Source organism: Corvus kubaryi, unplaced genomic scaffold (assembly GCF_017639235.1).
Source record: "Corvus kubaryi isolate FWS band 111438036 unplaced genomic scaffold, C.kubaryi_AGA036_p1.0 split1-65, whole genome shotgun sequence".
Taxonomy (NCBI): domain Eukaryota; kingdom Metazoa; phylum Chordata; class Aves; order Passeriformes; family Corvidae; genus Corvus; species Corvus kubaryi.
The window spans coordinates 5210410-5227617 of record NW_024582080.1 but is presented as its reverse complement, the minus strand read 5'-3'; the positions used below and the strand labels follow the sequence as shown (position 1 = coordinate 5227617).

The 17208-nt window shown below is 35.2% G+C and overlaps 1 protein-coding gene across 11 annotated transcripts in view; it reads left to right on the top strand.

Annotated features, from left to right (window-relative positions):
* The window catches only part of NBEA (neurobeachin), a 467529-nt gene that overhangs the window by 148409 nt on the left and 301912 nt on the right, over positions 1-17208 (top strand). For 5 of the 11 annotated variants that reach the window (XM_042014378.1, XM_042014379.1, XM_042014382.1 and 2 more), the window contains exons 23-30: positions 609-826; positions 2280-2433; positions 8750-8773; positions 11230-11410; positions 12051-12181; positions 13475-13582; positions 15099-15267; positions 16694-16789. In XM_042014378.1, coding sequence (XP_041870312.1) covers positions 609-826; positions 2280-2433; positions 8750-8773; positions 11230-11410; positions 12051-12181; positions 13475-13582; positions 15099-15267; positions 16694-16789 — 1081 coding nt within the window. The remainder of the gene's footprint in view (positions 1-608; positions 827-2279; positions 2434-8749; positions 8774-11229; positions 11411-12050; positions 12182-13474; positions 13583-15098; positions 15268-16693; positions 16790-17208) is intronic. The other 6 variants (XM_042014384.1, XM_042014381.1, XM_042014377.1 and 3 more) reach the window with 3 other exon arrangements.

Below are 17208 nucleotides of genomic sequence, written 5' to 3'. Positions count from 1 at the left end.
ATTAAATATACAAGAAGCTTTTCAGCTCAACTCCAATGCTATGTCCATTTTTACATTGCTAACATAATTGTTTTGCAAAGTTCTCTTTTGCTTTTAAATTGACAAAATGGGTTTTGGGAGACTATATATATTTCTCTAATGATCCTGCTAAAAAGACTAGATAAATAAATTTGTTTTGAAAAATGAGCAGCTGTCCAAAAATGCACTCGTTCCTTGAAGCTATCACTATGTAGTTTGTTCATGTTTTCAGTCAAATCTTGAAAGAAAATTGTGTTATTAGCCCAAAAAGATAATTGTTACATATAAACAAAGTCTTGTCACTGACCTTGTATGGGCTACGTTTGGTCTTGTGTGTAAGAATTCAAGTGAAGAACCTGAGAGTAAAAGCTTGGTGAGTAGCTGGAAGGGGGCCAGCCATAGCCCTTGAGCACTGATTGATTTGACTTGGAGCAGCTCATTTGCTGAAGGATATTTCCTGCCTTGGAACATCAATATCTCCTGTAGTTTGTGGCCACGTTGTTTTATCCTCTCCTTTCTCAGATTCTGTACTGCATTCAAAAGCACAGTGCATAAAGTTAACATCATTTTTGAACCTCTTGTTGATGTAGGCAATACAGGGTCGATCTGTCACCCAGCAAGACCGGGATTTACGTGTTGACTTAGGATTTCGAGGAATGCCAATGACAGAAGAGCAGCGACGACAGTTTAGTCCAGGTCCACGCACAACTATGTTTCGTATTCCAGAGTTTAAATGGTCTCCCATGCACCAGAGGCTCCTGACAGACTTGCTTTTTGCACTAGAAACAGATGTACATGTTTGGAGAAGGTGGGTTGTTGTTTCTCCTTTAACTCCTGGTTTGTGTTTCCATCAATAAGGAAAAATTTGGCGTGTTGGACAGTGGATGCTACTGAGATGGTGGGGAAGAAAAGAGCTGGGGTTAGTTGAAGTGCCCTTCTGTATCTTCTACCTTGTCGTTTTGCCCCTTCCCAGCCCGTAACAGCTCAGTTTCACAGGTAGTAATTCCTGTTTTCTTGAGGCATTGTATAAATCCTGCATACCTAAACAAACTGAGCTGCTCTTTCAGCTTTTATTTAGTATTAGAATCTACTTCCCCTGTTCTAGACAGGATGACTTCTGCTAATGGCCATTTTCTTAACTGATCAATTAAAACACAGCTTCTCTACCTGCAAGCTGTATAAATAAAACCTCATTCCTATTACATCTTCTAAGGAAACACTCTATTGACAAATTTTCTTTTGCATGCCAGCTTGGTGATGATGTAATAATTTATAACAGCAATGTTATTTCCTAGGGGTTTTGTACATTTTGTACATATTAATAGGGGTACTCTAACATAAATACAGTACAATAAAGACAATTTACTCTAATTTCCACTACAGAATGATTCATTTTCACAAAACTTGAGCATAGTTTTATCAAAGGAGCAATTTATATTACATTTAATTTCCAAGTTGATGAACTGTTCTGTGATACACACTTGGAAATAGACAATTTTGATGTTTTTCTTTTGGCCAAGTGTGGGAGGGGGTTGTATTTTGTGTTCAGATAATGCTTGAAGGTTAAAGTTCAGATTATATATTTTCAGTTGAAGCCTTGAATTTTTGTTTGCTGGCTGACAAAAAATGTTGCTTTGGGGAAAGACCATACTTACAGACAGAGTTTTCCTCAGTATTTTCACACAGGGGTTTTATGTTTTTGCGCAGTGATTGTTTCATGGGACAATTGCTCACCAGTTAGGAGTTTCTAATCTTACAAGCATCTGTGGCTTCTGCAGCTGTCATTAATGCTATATTTATTATCAGTTAGTAAGGTTAATATTAAATCAATGTATGGCCATGTTATCAAGTTTCTCCTTTAAAACAGTAGCAGGTGTTGTCATTAGGTGTTACCAAGGGTGCTTCAAATGGCACTGGTGCAGCATGGTGAACTCTTAAATAGTTGCTTTCATGCTGCAGAAGCAACTCCACTGCTTTCAGCAGAACTGTGTGTGAAGTGCTGATTGATGGGAATAAAAGGTTAGAAGATGTTGTTCTCAGCTGAGTATTTCAATGTAATCCTGTGCAAAAAGAGACAGCAATCAATTTGTTCATTAGACTAGTCTTGTTGATATTTTTAGACAATCTACATGCAAAGCTTTGTAGACCAGACTTTTCCTTTTTATCAAAGAAACATTCACAGTATGGTTGCAAAGAATGTGTTTATCTAAAATTTATTTTAATTGTTTGTTTTTAATCTATCCTTTCTTCTGTTCTTGCAGTCACTCCACGAAGTCTGTGATGGACTTTGTCAATAGCAATGAAAATATTATTTTTGTACACAACACAATACACCTCATTTCCCAGATGGTAGACAATATTATCATTGCTTGTGGAGGAATTTTACCATTGCTGTCAGCAGCCACATCCCCAACTGTAAGTACAATATTTCCACCCAGTGGTCATATTAGAAATTGTTGTTAATATTGCAAACCAGTATTTGCAGTTGACTTTTCTTCTTTAAGGACTCCAGCCCCCTTTCTGCTAATTCCTTCAAAAAATTTATATTTATAATCAAACAGTTACACTTTGATATACAGAGTGTTCATAACATTTTGCATTTGAAATGTTAATTTTATCAGAGTAGTAGTACTTAGTAAGAATAATATTTCATAGTAATTTAATATTTCATTTACAGGGATGACCATGAGGATAATGATTCCTGTAACAAAGTGGCATGCTTTATGATGTCTACTTATTGATAGTCATAAACCTTTTTTGCATGGCCACTGTTAGCTTGCATGCCAAATGATACCACAAGTCATCCCCTATCTAGTCTGTTTACTTCTTCCTTCTGTAGGTCCTTTCCCCCTCTTTTTTTTTTAATCTTGTATTGAAAATAACTGATTTTTTTATCCACTCAAATATTCTTAGTAAGTTGTAAGTTCTTAACAGATTAAAGCTCAGGAAGGCAGAGTATTTTCACTAAAAAGGGAAGAATATTTTATAAATATTGCATTATTGGCAAGAGTAATTACATTATTCGAATGTGATGCCTTGTCTGTACACTTAATGTCTGTGACTATTTCTTTCATACTAAATGTTTTCTTGAGCATCCTGTAAAAATTATTTGTAGTTAATATTGGTCTTTGAAAGGGGAGACAATGAGACCCAGAGGGGACAAAGAGCTCCTCTGAAACAATGAGGGTAGTAGGCACTGGAGACTGCAAATGTGGTTTGCAGTAAAAGTTCAAATCTTTGGTCTAGCCATTCAGCAATTGAGATTACTTTACTTTTTCTTTACTGTTACTTCTAGTTAAAAAACCTTTCTTTGCAGATTTTATTTGAAAGGTATGAATGTATGGGCTGGCAATTTGCTAAACATTAATAGGATTTTCAGGCGGGCAATTAATGTTAAAATGCTGTCTCTTTACTATTTTCACTGTGTTAACTGGAAAAATATTTGCTATAAGCAAAAGTGAAACACTACAATTATTGTCTGTAATCACAAGAATAACATAAAGGTCCTGATTTTGCAAATGCTTCATTGTAAATATTGACAAGTATGAGCGAGTACACACTGAGCCATCTTGAAACACAGGCTGCACTATCATGCCTTGAAGTAAAGGACATTGGGGGATATTTTTTTAAAGCAAACATTTTAGGCATCATTTGAAAATGATGGTGTTTTGACATCTTTTATATAAAAATATAAAATAGGCACAAAATTAATTAGGCTGCAGTTCCATTGAATGCTCTTTGTGGATTTTAGCTCTTGTCCTGGTTTATGATACTGCAGAGCCATTCTACGGAATAATAATTTTGAGGTTCACCATTTCCCTCTATTTATTTTGGAAAACATACGTATGTGTGTGTGTGTCTGTGTAGATAGTTACCTGACACAGCTTTAATTACTACACATCCATTTGTTAAAATATGGTGTGTCAATACTGCCTTGCTCAATAGCAGTGATTTTCATGCACTGATACAAAAGACTGCATTTTCAAATTTCAGTATTATGCACACATTTCTCCACTATATGGGGACTGTGTGTATTTCTTGAATACTTAATTTTGCCATCTGTCTGGGTCAATAAAATAAAAATAAATTGTAAAATAAAGCAATTCACTAAAAGTTGGGTAGCCGACTTCAAATTGAACGAATCCTACTATGTGAAATTAAAAAAAAAAAAAAAAGATTCTTCCTGCCTATTCAACTCCATTCCTGTTCCTCAATGTCCATCCATAAACATTAAAAGGAAGGTGGATTTATTCATCACGGTGACTGATACAAAGAGTGCAGTACATCCTCCCTCCTTAGAGCAGGTGCTTTCCCTCACTCTTGTTCTGAATCACAGTTTCGAAGGAGCAGATGCCCTGCTGGTCATCAGACCACTTGTGAATATCCATCATATGATGAATGAAGAGTTTTCATACTGATTCTCAGGCTTCTAATACTTGTGCATCCTTGAAGTGCTGTGGAGAAGTGGATGGATTGCTGGTTCAGAATATATTTCTTCTCAATCGTGAAAGGGCAAAGTAGGCCACTGCAAGCAATTGGTTACAAAAGGCTGTCTCACCCTCCTCCTTCCAGAAGTTGCTAATGGGAAGAGAGAAGTTTGAAACTAGACGATTTATATGACATCTCCACTGCATAAGAAGACTTATATCAGGCCTGCTACTGGCCACTTTCTGCCAGAGTAGTTCTTAAGGGGGAAAGGGCCTTTAGGCTTTTTCCCTCACTGATTCAAAGACTCACAGAATCATAGAATGGTTGTGGCTGGAAAGGGGGCACAGGAGGTCACCTGGTCCAACACCCGTGCTCAAGCATGGCCACTTACAGCCAGTTTCCCAGGACTGTGTTCAGACAGCTTTTGACTGTCTCTGAGGATGGAGACTCCATCACCTCCCTGAGCAACCTGTGCCTGTGCTCAGTCAGCCTCACCATGGAAAAGTGTTTCTTGATTTCCATGTGGAACCTACTGTGTTATAATTAATTACATTAATGAATAGCGTTTTATCCACAAGGTACAGAGTTGAAATTTTGGGTTGCATCTCCTGAATCCCTTCCAACCCCAACCATTCTGTTAGTCTGTGTAGTTCTGTAATTGAAACTGGGCATGGTATTAGAAATCTGCTCAAGCTGTATTGCACTACTCTTCCAAAAGGAAGCTGTTCATATAAGCTGCCTCACTGGGTCAGCCCAAGGGCCCGTCTCCTTTAGCATTCTGCCACCAACAGTGACTGTTTGCAGCTTACATCAGAATGCAGAAGTCTGAACAAGCATATTGATTGCTCCGATAACACTCCCTTTCAGCATTTAGGATTTTAACAACTAGAGAGGGTGTTTGGGCTGTCATATTTAATAACCACTGAAGAATTTATCCTACCAGACTTCATCTAATCTTTTTTGAAGCTACTTACACTTTTAGCTTCCATGATATCCTATGGCATTGAGCCTGACAAAGCAATTATATAACCTTCAAAGCACTTCTTGTCTTTGTTTTTTTTAAGCCTGCTTAAATGCATAAAGTCACTGTGCTGTACTGTTTATGCTATGAGAAGAGTGGTTAATCATGTCTTTATTCAGTTCCATATCCTTTATGATTTTGTAGGATTGAGTCATGTCTCCTGGCATGCCTGTTTGAATCCATACCATCTTCATCTTGTTTACTCACTGATCCTCCATATCTCTGTTCTGTGGAGCTTTTCTGGGGTGTCAAAGCTCTCACATTTTGTAGATCCTGTAGAATATATATATTCAATTTATCAACAAGTGTGAGCTCATTTTACTTAATTTATTCCTTCTTCACTTTCCTGAATGGTGATGCTCCAATAGTCCCACTGAAGGTCTTTTGGGGCCCATAGTGAAATTTTAAAGTAGTAGTTCTTATTTCCTCCTAGTATATTTTATTTGTTCCATAGGTCATGTGTTTACATCTGTTTATAAAAATTAATTTACTTTTTGGTCTGGAATAATGAAATATGAAAGACAAAAAAAATTATAGAACAGACAGTAAAGGTCATTGCACCCTTTGTCTTCAGGATTATTGAAACAGGGATGGAATTCGTGGAGGGATTAGGGTAAATCTAAGTATTCACTTGAAGTACTTATGTGTGGCCTAGATTTCTAGATAATGGAGATCTATTCACTAGAAGCAAATGATTCAGCTATCTCTGATGTAGACATCTACCAGATCCCTGTAGAGTCCGGCTGCCGTGGCTGTTAACCTGGAGCTCAGTCCAGTCTCTTATTATGAGATAGCTTACTTGTTTTCTAATGGAGAAAAGAAGAAGCACACGGTTCCTTTTTCAGTTGTCTTACAGTCCTGCTTGTGCACAGTTCCTTGATTTCAGTGAATCAGTCAGACTTCAAGCAAATCTGAGTTCATCCTGGGCTCATTCTTAAACAGTCTTAAATTCTGCTGCAAAACTCTCTGCTCAACAATCTAATACAGAGTTAGTTGCTCTTAATGTGCCATTGCCTCTGATTTTTATAAAGCACCTATTTCTCATTAGTAGAACAGAGCAATTGCAGTTTTGGTTTGGTTGTTTTTTTTTTTTTTGTTTTCTGCAACAGATTCTGTATTGTGTTCCTTCCCTTGCTAAAAAAAAGCAGTACTGTCACAGTTTCCTTAAAAAGATGAACGTTTGAAAAATTTCAGAAAGACTTTTTTTCCTTTGCATAGTTCAGATTTTGAGTGAAATGGCAATTCTTCTGGGCTGGGTGGAAGATTACTGCATGACTCCTTGCCTGCTGTAGAGCAGGCAGTCTTAATTATGGAATTGCCTCACTATGGAATTCTTGTAATAGGAATCTGCCTTTTATCTTGTAGGGCTTCTTTTTTGTTTTGTTTTTGGTCTGGTTTGGGGTTTTTTCATTTGTTTGTTTGGTTTTTTTTCTGTTTTGGGGTTTTTTTAATCCAGGCTAGGATGATCTGAATAGAAAACTTTAAATATGAATAGAAAAAAAAAAAAAAAAGAAAATAAAAAATGCATTTGTGGTGTAAATAAACCACTCAATAAGCCACTCTGTGGGTAACTCAAGAGTGCAGAGAAGGTTATATGTTTGTATGGCATACAGGGCAAAGTTTATTGTAATTCACAATAATGTATTCCCACAATTTTCAATATTTCACTCAATTTCCATTCTACACTACATCTGTCCCAGGGTCTGTACATGGACTTGCTTCAAATGATGATGTTTTTAAAGTTATTAAAATGTTGTGGAAGTGTGAAGAACAGGACCTGTAAAGGGAAAAGGTTTGCAAAAGAAGCTTTCTGTTAATAGAAGCTGGTTTACAGATAACACATTTTGTGTAAAAGCTAGCAGTTGGAAGTAATCACTGCATGCTACAAGGATAGCTGCTGTGACAAGGGCTTGAGGACACTGAGCAAGGCAAAAGAAATTTGAGGAGTTTAAATATATGTTACAATTCAGAACAAATTTCCAGACCCCTTGCAATGAGTTTGTTTTTCCACTTATTCTAAGGAGTCTATATTCAGCTTCTTACTTGAAGAATTCAAAACATCAGCTCTCAGATTGTCATCTGAGGGCTTCTGGTGTTATATGAACTGTCCACAAAACTCCAAAAAACATTTAATGCTGGCCTCATTTGGTCTGTGCCTTAAAAGCTGAGATGTATGACCTGTGTAAAGTGTTAGCATTATCGTGTTCAGGACTTGTGTGATTCCACAGGTTCTGTGTGGTCTATAACAATTCTGAGAATCAAAAGTGGTAAAACTGATATGCAGATTGTCAGCTAGTAATTGAGAGATGATAGCCACAGGTTAATTCTCGAGCTGCATCCAACTATGAAAAGACAAAGACACTTTTAAAAACTGGTTGAGTGTGGTATTTTCTGCCCTGATAGGAAAGAAAACAGTTCGTTTCAGCCTGTTTTTCTTTTTGTTAGATTAGGTTTTTCTACTGTCTAAATCATAACAATGGTAACTGACATGCTCAGAAGTTTCTTTCTATTTTTAAAACAGAACCAACGAAAACTTAAGAATTAGTTCCTAGCCCACTGTGATAATAAAGTGGTTCTACCTAAAACTAAACCATAAAAATTTAACACACATATTTAATTGTGAACGATGAAATATGAATGCCAACTCAGACTGAGTGGCTTAGTAAATCTTGGTTTTTTTTTTTCCTGTGGTTCAAAAGCATTGTCATATCTAGTTTGATACTGGTTTAGGTTGAAGAAATCACACCCAGTATAACACTATAATGAGCTATCCTGTAGCACATCCAGAGGAAGAGCATTATTTATGAAGAACCAGGTTGCTTTTTGTAATTTATATTTGTTTTTTCCAAGCATTTTAAGCATATTTGCCTCCTCATAAAAGGATCAACTACTTTATTACATTTCAGTTGAATGGCTTGTTGTAAAATGCTAATATCTATATAATTAGTTAAAATATTACTTTGTTTTACATTGCTTCATAATATTATTCTGTGTACTACATAAAAGATGTACATTGGTTTGGAAGAATCAGTGTTTACGTGAATTCCATAACAATGCAAGATTTAAAGTTTTCCTTGTGCATAGCTATCTTTGACAAGTCTTTATTTTCAAATGTTCATGCTGAGCTTAAATGTTTTGCTGTTTTAAATATAAATTAAACAAATGTATAATTCCAAGATATTAATTTGTTTCAATTTGCCTTGTATTTTTAGTTAACTTAAATAATTTTCTTTTTCTTTTATTGTTGTGATCTGTTGTCTGTTTTGTCTGTTGCATGTCCAGGGTTCTAAGGTTAGTATTGCTGCTGTAAGTTTCAGTTTTTTGCATTTTAAAAAAAATACCTTTCTTTTTGATCATTTGATATTTTGTCTTTTTTAAACTATTATTGTTCTTACTATTATTTTCCTATATCATACAGTAGGATGTGAATAGGAATATATTAGGTGTAGTAATTAACTTTTCTTACCATACTTCCCTTGAGTACCTAATGCATTGCCAGTTATGGTGCTTGCTGTTAGCTCCTGGCCTGAATGTAGTTGGGTCTGTGAGCTAATTTAAGTTATAAATGCAGTTGTCAATAGAGAAACTCTTTATGTCCTGAGCATGTTCATTGTATGGGAGGCTTGCCATTGCTCTTAAATTACACTGAGTAGTCATGGAAGGGTGATAAGTTCACTTTTCAATGGGTTTTAGAGACACCACTATCTAAAATATTGGTGATATTAGAAGGCAAGCTTGATCAATAATGGAATATATTTTTAACACTATTACAGTACCAGTGTGCTGTATTTAACAGGTAGAAGTGATGGTAAATTTGGTGCAAGAAAACTGTCAGTCATTTTTTTCCTCCAGGTAGCAGAATTTTAGGGAGATATGTAAAAAATAAAAGATTCTTTTTAATTCAAAGTTTGCGAAAATCTTGCTAAAATGCACTAAAGTCTTATATTAAGTGAATTTACTACATAACTTTCAAAAATAAAAAAGCAATAGATATTCTGAGAGGTTTAAGACTATGATTGGCACAATACAGTTGAAACTTGATAAAAATCAACATCAGGCAGTCAATCAGCTGCAAGTGAGCCTGATGTTATTTCAAGCATGAGTTCAAAGTTCAAGTTTCCATAACCACATACGAGTTTTTCTAGCAGACCGTTATGGCTATAGATTTTTGCAAATATATTTTCTTTGGGTGAATGCTTTCAAAAACTCTTCTTCCAGTCTGTTATAAAAAACTAAGCAACCTATTTTTCCAAAAGTAGGAACACAGCACAAACTAAACAGGGGAGCCCTGGCTAAAGAAGAGAGGAGATAGGCTGAAAATCTTTCTTCTGAGAGTTGTCATTTTACTCTTTTTCTAATATTATTGGGCAGTTCAGACAGATGGCAGCCCTTCCCAAATCACTCATGTAACCGACACGCTACATCCTTAAGAGAAATTAAATGAAGGGCGATCTATCATTATGGTGACACATGGCACTTTGTATCTTTCATCTTTCAAAACAATTGTTTCCTTAATACTGTTTGGAACAGTTTGCACTTTTATAATTTTGGATGTAAAAGTATTCTTAGAAGTAAGCCATGAGTGAGGCTAATAATGTTTCAGGAGTATGGAAATAAAGGAATTTTTGGTTTTCTGTATTTTTTATTTCCTTTGGAAGGAAATTACATTAAGAGCACAATATATATATTTTTTTATAAATACTTTTAAGCAAATTAATAAAAGTAGAGCAGCACAATGAAAAGTACTTTTCAGAGGGCCCAAACTGTGTGCTCAAAAAGTCTTGCAACTGGAAAGCTTGTTGACAATCAGTAAGAATCAGCCATCTGTAAACAAATTTTAAAATAGTATTTAGGCATATAATTGTGGATGTGGACAAGTATCACATATTCCTGTTTTCAATTTGGCTACCTCCAGAGGTAAAAGTGTTTAAACTGATAAAATTTTTTTTTGATTAACCTGACTGTTTCCTCATTTACCTGCACTGTTAAATACCTTCTGAAGGCATTTGAAAACATGACTTTCGACATCTAAGTGTCTTTTTGGAGAAAAACATTTTAGCTTTCAGAAATATTGACCTCATTCAGAAATTTTCTGTGGATTCCCACTAAGGAGAGTCCAACACTACATTAGGAAAGAAACAGCAGCTCTCTGGGACACGTGGGCTGCATGCCATGTCACTTGTCACGTTTTTACTTTCCCTCTGTTGTTGCCATGAGGCAGCAAACATAATTGGAGAATTGGACTCTGTCAGGATTCTATATGCTGTAAACATTCCAGGGAAAATCGATTCATGGAAACAGAGTGCAAAACTGTATGTTTTTTCCCACTCCATTCCTCACATTTGCTTGTTTATCTAAAGAAACATTAAAAAGTAAAAGCTATACACAGAGTTCTTTAGCCTTTCAGCTGTTACTTGTTTGTGTAGCTTATGGAAGAATGTAAGAATATGTTGCACCCTTTTACACCATGCATTGTTTTACTATATGCCCATACTTTGTCTTTTTGTAGTTGCTAATAACTTTCTCATTTATATTAGACTTTTTCTCATCTATTTCAGCAGGTAAATGTAAATAATTTTCTCACTCTTCATGCTGTCTTCGAATTTCACTCACAGCTTATGTTAATGGTGTTAGTAGGAGATTTTTAAATAACTTTCAATCTATCTGTCATTAAGCATAACAATTTAGATTTCTATGTGTATGTGCTGTCTTTATATTTCAGTTGTGTTCAAACTCTTTAATTCAATTATCTCCTTTTAAAGACTGAATTGGAAAATATTGAAGTGACACAAGGAATGTCGGCAGAGACAGCAGTAACGTTTCTCAGCCGTCTGATGGCAATGGTTGATGTACTAGTATTTGCCAGTTCTCTAAATTTCAGTGAGATTGAAGCTGAAAAAAACATGTCTTCTGGAGGTCTAATGCGACAGTGCCTAAGGCTTGGTAAGTCAACAGACAGAATGTATTAAATAGTTACTTACAGATCAATGAGTTGCAATGGATCGAATAGTGACACATGTAGGAAAGGACCTTGGAGGTAGAGTTTGATGCGATAAAATTAAAATCCCATTTATTATTGATTTGATACATTTTTAAGGCTGATTCAATTTAGTCATAAGAAATACATGTCTGAAAATGTTCTTCCTTATATATTTCAAGTTGTATATATTCAGGGAGAATAAAAGTATAAATATAAGGCAGTAAACAGATGGTTTTTTTTTTCTTACAACTGCTTTGCCACCTCCATGTTGCAGGTTTTCTTATCCAAGCCTTGATGGATTTGTAGGACTCATTATAGGCTATGTAAGACAAAAAGAATGGGATACTTGTGCAGACACTGTAGACCTCAATATATTTTGCAACAGTATGGTATTTATCTCCACTGTTTACTATTATTCATACCACTTATTATATTACTGATAATTTTACTGTTCCTGGTATAAAACTTGTGGGTCATTCTCAGTTACAATTTTCTTAAATCAACTTTTCAATTACTGCCTATTAGTATTGAGTGCTAATTGATATTCTAAATATTATATTGAGAAAATATGCTGATTTGTGGCATTTTCATTTCTTCTTTTAGTTTGTTGTGTGGCTGTGAGGAACTGCTTAGAATGCCGGCAAAGGCAAAGAGAGAGAGTAAACAAGACATCATTAATTGGCGGTAAAACTCAAGATGCTCTTCAGGGTGTAACTGCATCAGCAGCAACCAAGGTAACGGAGCCTTCAGTAACCAACAGCAATGGTGACAAGTCTGAAACACGGCTTTTTAGGATCAGAAAGTAATTGAAATTCTTCTCAAATATCTGGCAAAAGCTTAGGTCTTTCCTGTTAACTTGTCTATAGTAAAGTGTGTGAGGAGGCTTATTTGAAACATGAAAACTTTGATGCAGAAGTATGACTGGAGCAATTCTAACCAGCTTTTTCACTCTTGCTTGGCCTATTTGAAGGACCAAGTCCCCTTACTCACTTCTGTTATATACACCTGCATAGATTTTTTAGTCCATCAGGATACTTTGCAGTTTTGATGAAATTCTGGAGTTGAATCTCTGTTGGTGGAATATCTGAGTTCCAATAGCTTCAACAGACCTCTGAGTGCATATTAGACATCAGTATTTACTATCTGCTTTTAGGAGTGAGTTTTATTGAATATTCAGTTACAGCATAGTTTTTCCAGCGTCATTAATTCATTATTCTTTTTTTTTTTTTTAAACTTGTTCACAGCTTTAAAACTTCGTGGATTCAGAAATTAAAATCTGAAAAAATTTGGTAGAGCCCATGATTAAAATACAAGCCCTTGCATAATGTAAAGGATCCCTTCTTTTTTTCTATCATATTTTCATTACTAAATTCAGTGATTTTTCTTCTCTAAAGACTTTTTCAAATAGCCATTACAAAGTTAGGTCCTTTCACAATATTATTTCATTAAATCTCACAGAGACATTACATTTTTCAATAGTGCCACATTTAATGCAAAGAAAATCACTATAAGTAGACACTTAGGTGCTCAGGCCTCACATTTAATACAGTTTATTTTTTAAAGGAAGCATACTATTCTATGTTTTTTTAATAGTAGCAATTATTTTATAAGTAGCCTGTAATGTCTCAGTGCAATTAACATTTTTTTTATATTTCTATTCAGCATTTTCAAATGTAACATGCATATTAGAATTAATTTATTGTTTTTCTATGATGCAACAAATCTGTACCCAATCTGAAACAAACTTTTGTGTGCAAATTATTGTCTTAACTCTGTCTAGAGATACAGTTCCAAGCTACTGGAAAGATGTAACAATTTATATCTAAATAATTAGTATTAAGATAGTAATTCAAAACATCACTTTATTTCTAGAGCCCTTGTCTGAGTATTATGTGGGAAGCGTGTTGGTAGTAACATATCATCTAAAATTGATGTAATAGCTAAAAAATTATAGCAAATTAAGGTTGTAACAGAAATGCTTCGATATTTTGAGGGAACAAAAAAATCTCACTACTTTTTATTTTTAGACTCCCCTTGAAAATGTCCCTGGAAATCTTTCTCCTATAAAAGACCCTGACAGGCTTCTTCAGGATGTTGATATTAATCGTCTACGAGCAGTTGTTTTTCGTGATGTGGTGAGTAATATGTGCTGTAATTCTTTCCTCTGCAAAATCATCACTTATGTTTTGAAAGAGGTTTTGATTGTACACAAATTAAAAATATCCTTTGTGTGTCGCACTTCATATATTTTCTGCAAACCATCTGCTTGCGGCTTTGTAACTACCAGCCACCTTCTGCACTAAAAAATTATATTGATTAAGCTATTTGAGATTAGTAGTTAACTGTGTTTAACACTCAGCCTTAATCTTGTACTAGCCAAATAATCACAGCCAAGACAAATCAGTTAAGAGTTATATTGATTAAAATCATATTACTAAAGGTCTTAACTATTTGTCCAACCAGAGTAGGAGGAACAATTAGTATATATGTTACAGAAATGCAGCAAATTGGTTTGTAAACACAGTTCTCACTTCTGCTGAACATATTTATGTATGTAAACATATATAAAAATGTTTTTCTGCAATGGTTTTCAGCAGAAAACTGCACCACAATGTGCTTGTTTTTGAATGTAGTACAATAGGAATTATTACTGTATAGCTGCAAGTACATATGTTATGTTTAAACTTCTCCAACCTGAGTTCAAAGTGGTGCCACTTTGCCATCTTCTGTCCCCTATTCTTTTCTTAACTAATGAAGAAAAGAATACAAGAAAACATGTTTCTGGAACTTCTATGAAAGAAATTAATAAGAGAATTTCTAGTTATTTTAAGAACTGCAAAAACATGCAGCCAGGGATATGTAATAGAAGGTACATACGTGTAGAATTGAGGAAAGATGAAACCACTATAGGAGTAGAGAGAAACTGGAGTCTTAATTCCATCGTGTAACTTTTCACGGTGATAAAAATAAAACACATTTCAGTTGAACTACAGAGACTTAATCAGGAGAATATCTAAGCCATACATGGCCATTGCCCTTGAACAACAGATTATGGGGGATGACAAGAAAAGATGACAGTAAAGTTATAGTAGTCCTGGCTTTCACTTAAATCAGTCTTGGAAACCTAGGATTGCTGGAATTTATTTCTGGAAGAAAAACAGTGGTGCATTCTCCCTGCTTTTACATGTTACCAGAAGCTGTTATGCCTGCTTATACATCCAGTGTCAGCTAGAGAAACATCAGTGAGCTTAGATTTCCCTCTCAGCAATAGTACCCTTTACCTCCTTGTGTCAGGGACCTTCACAGTCTCATCCTTGGGGCGGCAGAAGACAGTTGCCCTTGCTGCCAGGAAGCCTTTAAAGCACTCTCAGAGTAGAGTCAGGCCTCTGTTTTGAAAAGTCCATTGGCTCCACAGACCTAGAGATTTATGTAGCTGCCAAATTACCTCCAAAATTCAGTACTTAATATGTGCTTTTTGTGTGTAGTTCTCCACTGAAAATCCACTCAGCCTTCTGTGTTATCCATTTGCTGCTATGCTGGCAGAAGCAGCATTTCAGAAAGGTATTACCCATTAAGTCTTGTGATGATCTTGTATGAAATTTCTATGGAAATATTCAGTATTCTGGATGTGCTTCTTTTCCGCCGGCACAGGACGACAGCAAACAAGCTCAGTTCCTGGCTTTGGCAGTAGTGTACTTCATCTCCGTCCTGATGGTCTCCAAGTACCGCGACATCCTGGAACCACAGCGAGAAACTGCGAGGTCTGGGAGCCAGGCAGGTAGAAATATCAGACAAGAAATAAATTCACCAACGAGTACAGGTAAATTTGTTTTCTTCAAATGTTATGTGATTTCTTTTTTTTTTTTTTTTAGAACTGTAATTATTTTACTACAAAGTATTTTTAGTGAGTAGCTTAAGATCCTAATAGGAAATTGCATACTACTTTTTTCCTGTATAATAATTTAGGGTTTTAAAATACATTGCATATTTGAGGTATTCCCTATATTTGCTTATAGGGTATTACTAATTTTCATTTGTATATTGTTTTTCTATGTCTTTATTTTTCTTTACTTTGAAAATAATTTAAAAAAAACCAAAAAAAACAAAAAAACAGGGTTCCTGCTGGAGTTAAAGTTGTAAAGTACAAGGTAGTTCACCAAAAATCTTCCTGAATCTGTTATGTGCTAGGAGAACAGATATCTTTAGACCATGGAGTGAATAAACAGAGAACACAGCTGCTTGCCCATGCAAGCTCCTTTTGTTTGAGTGAGGAGGTTTGTGAAAGGGTAGTAGTGGAGGACTGAGTACTTTCTTGGAGTCCTGCTGTATTGGTGCCTGCATTTAAAAGCCTATGGTGACAATATAATAAAAAGGAAACGTTGCTATTGCCTTCTCTGACTGAACTGTTTGTGATTTGTTTTATCAGCAGTGGTTTTACTGGCATGTGTTCTTCAGCCTGAAAGGGAGGGAGTCTGTTAGCTCTCAGAAGCTATTAGAAATGAGGGATGCAAACTTTACCCCACTTTGTTTCAAATATTTTGCGCTCAGTCCAGTATTTTTTTCTCAGTCCAGTATTTTTTCTTTCAAGTCTGATTGGATTGATTATAACTGTACCTTCAGTGTTAAAATAGTTGAAAACAGTAACTGAATTTGTCCACAAAATTTTTTGTGTATGGTTTTGTTCTTGTGTTAATCTTTAATTGCTTTCTTCGTTTATGGAGTTGCTAATTTTCATTCTTCATAGAATTTTTCATCCAATTTGTGTCATATTTACATTTAGTCATTATTTTACAATTCATCATGATGTTTTAATTTGCTATGCTTACATAATTTTTCTAAACTCAATGTGCTTTTAGGCTTCCCATTTTAAAAATACTGTGTGGACATAGCCAGTTAAGAGAAATCATAATCTTTTTTGCCTTCCTGATCAAATGTTATGGTTCTGAACTACAAAACTGCTACTTTCATCCATGATTGTCTTGCCTACTTGCTTGTATATATCTATCTATCTGTGTCTCTTTTTCCCCATAAATGTTGCTCTTGAAGTGCCCAAATAATAGGTATGCTGTTTCCTATCTCTTGATACAGAACTTGTTTTTTTTTTCTTTTAGAACTGCCTTTTTTTTGTTGATAATACCATATTTGCATGTTTCAATGAGATAGGATATCTGTCATGGATCCACAGTGGACCAGGCCACACATGAATACTAGCTGGCTCACATTTGATTCCATGATTTTCTCCACAGTTGTGGTCATACCATCTATCCCTCACCCAAGTTTGAACCATGGATTCCTTGCCAAGTTAATTCCTGAGCAGAGCTTTGCCCACTCATTTTACAAAGGTAATATTAACATCATCTCCTAACCTGTTTGGGTGTTCTTATTTAATGTAATGCACTTCAAGAACTAAATGTGATGTTACTGTTGATAAATAAGTATACGCCTCAGGTTACATGGAGATCAGACCTGATGATACCTTTAAAACTTTAACTTCCTGCCTACATTTTTCTAGAAAATATCTCTCCCACTTTTACTACAATTTATTATCTTTAATTATTATAAAATAAAAGGAAACAACAACAACAAAAAAACAGTCAGGAGAAGGGAACAGATATAGGAAAATTTAAATGCCTTTGGTTTGTGTTTATTCATCTACAATATTAGGTCCATAAAAATAAAATCAGGCCTATTTTAAAAATATTACATACCACATGAAGTATAGTTTTGTAGTATTCCCTTTCCCTATATCTTTTCCTGTTCT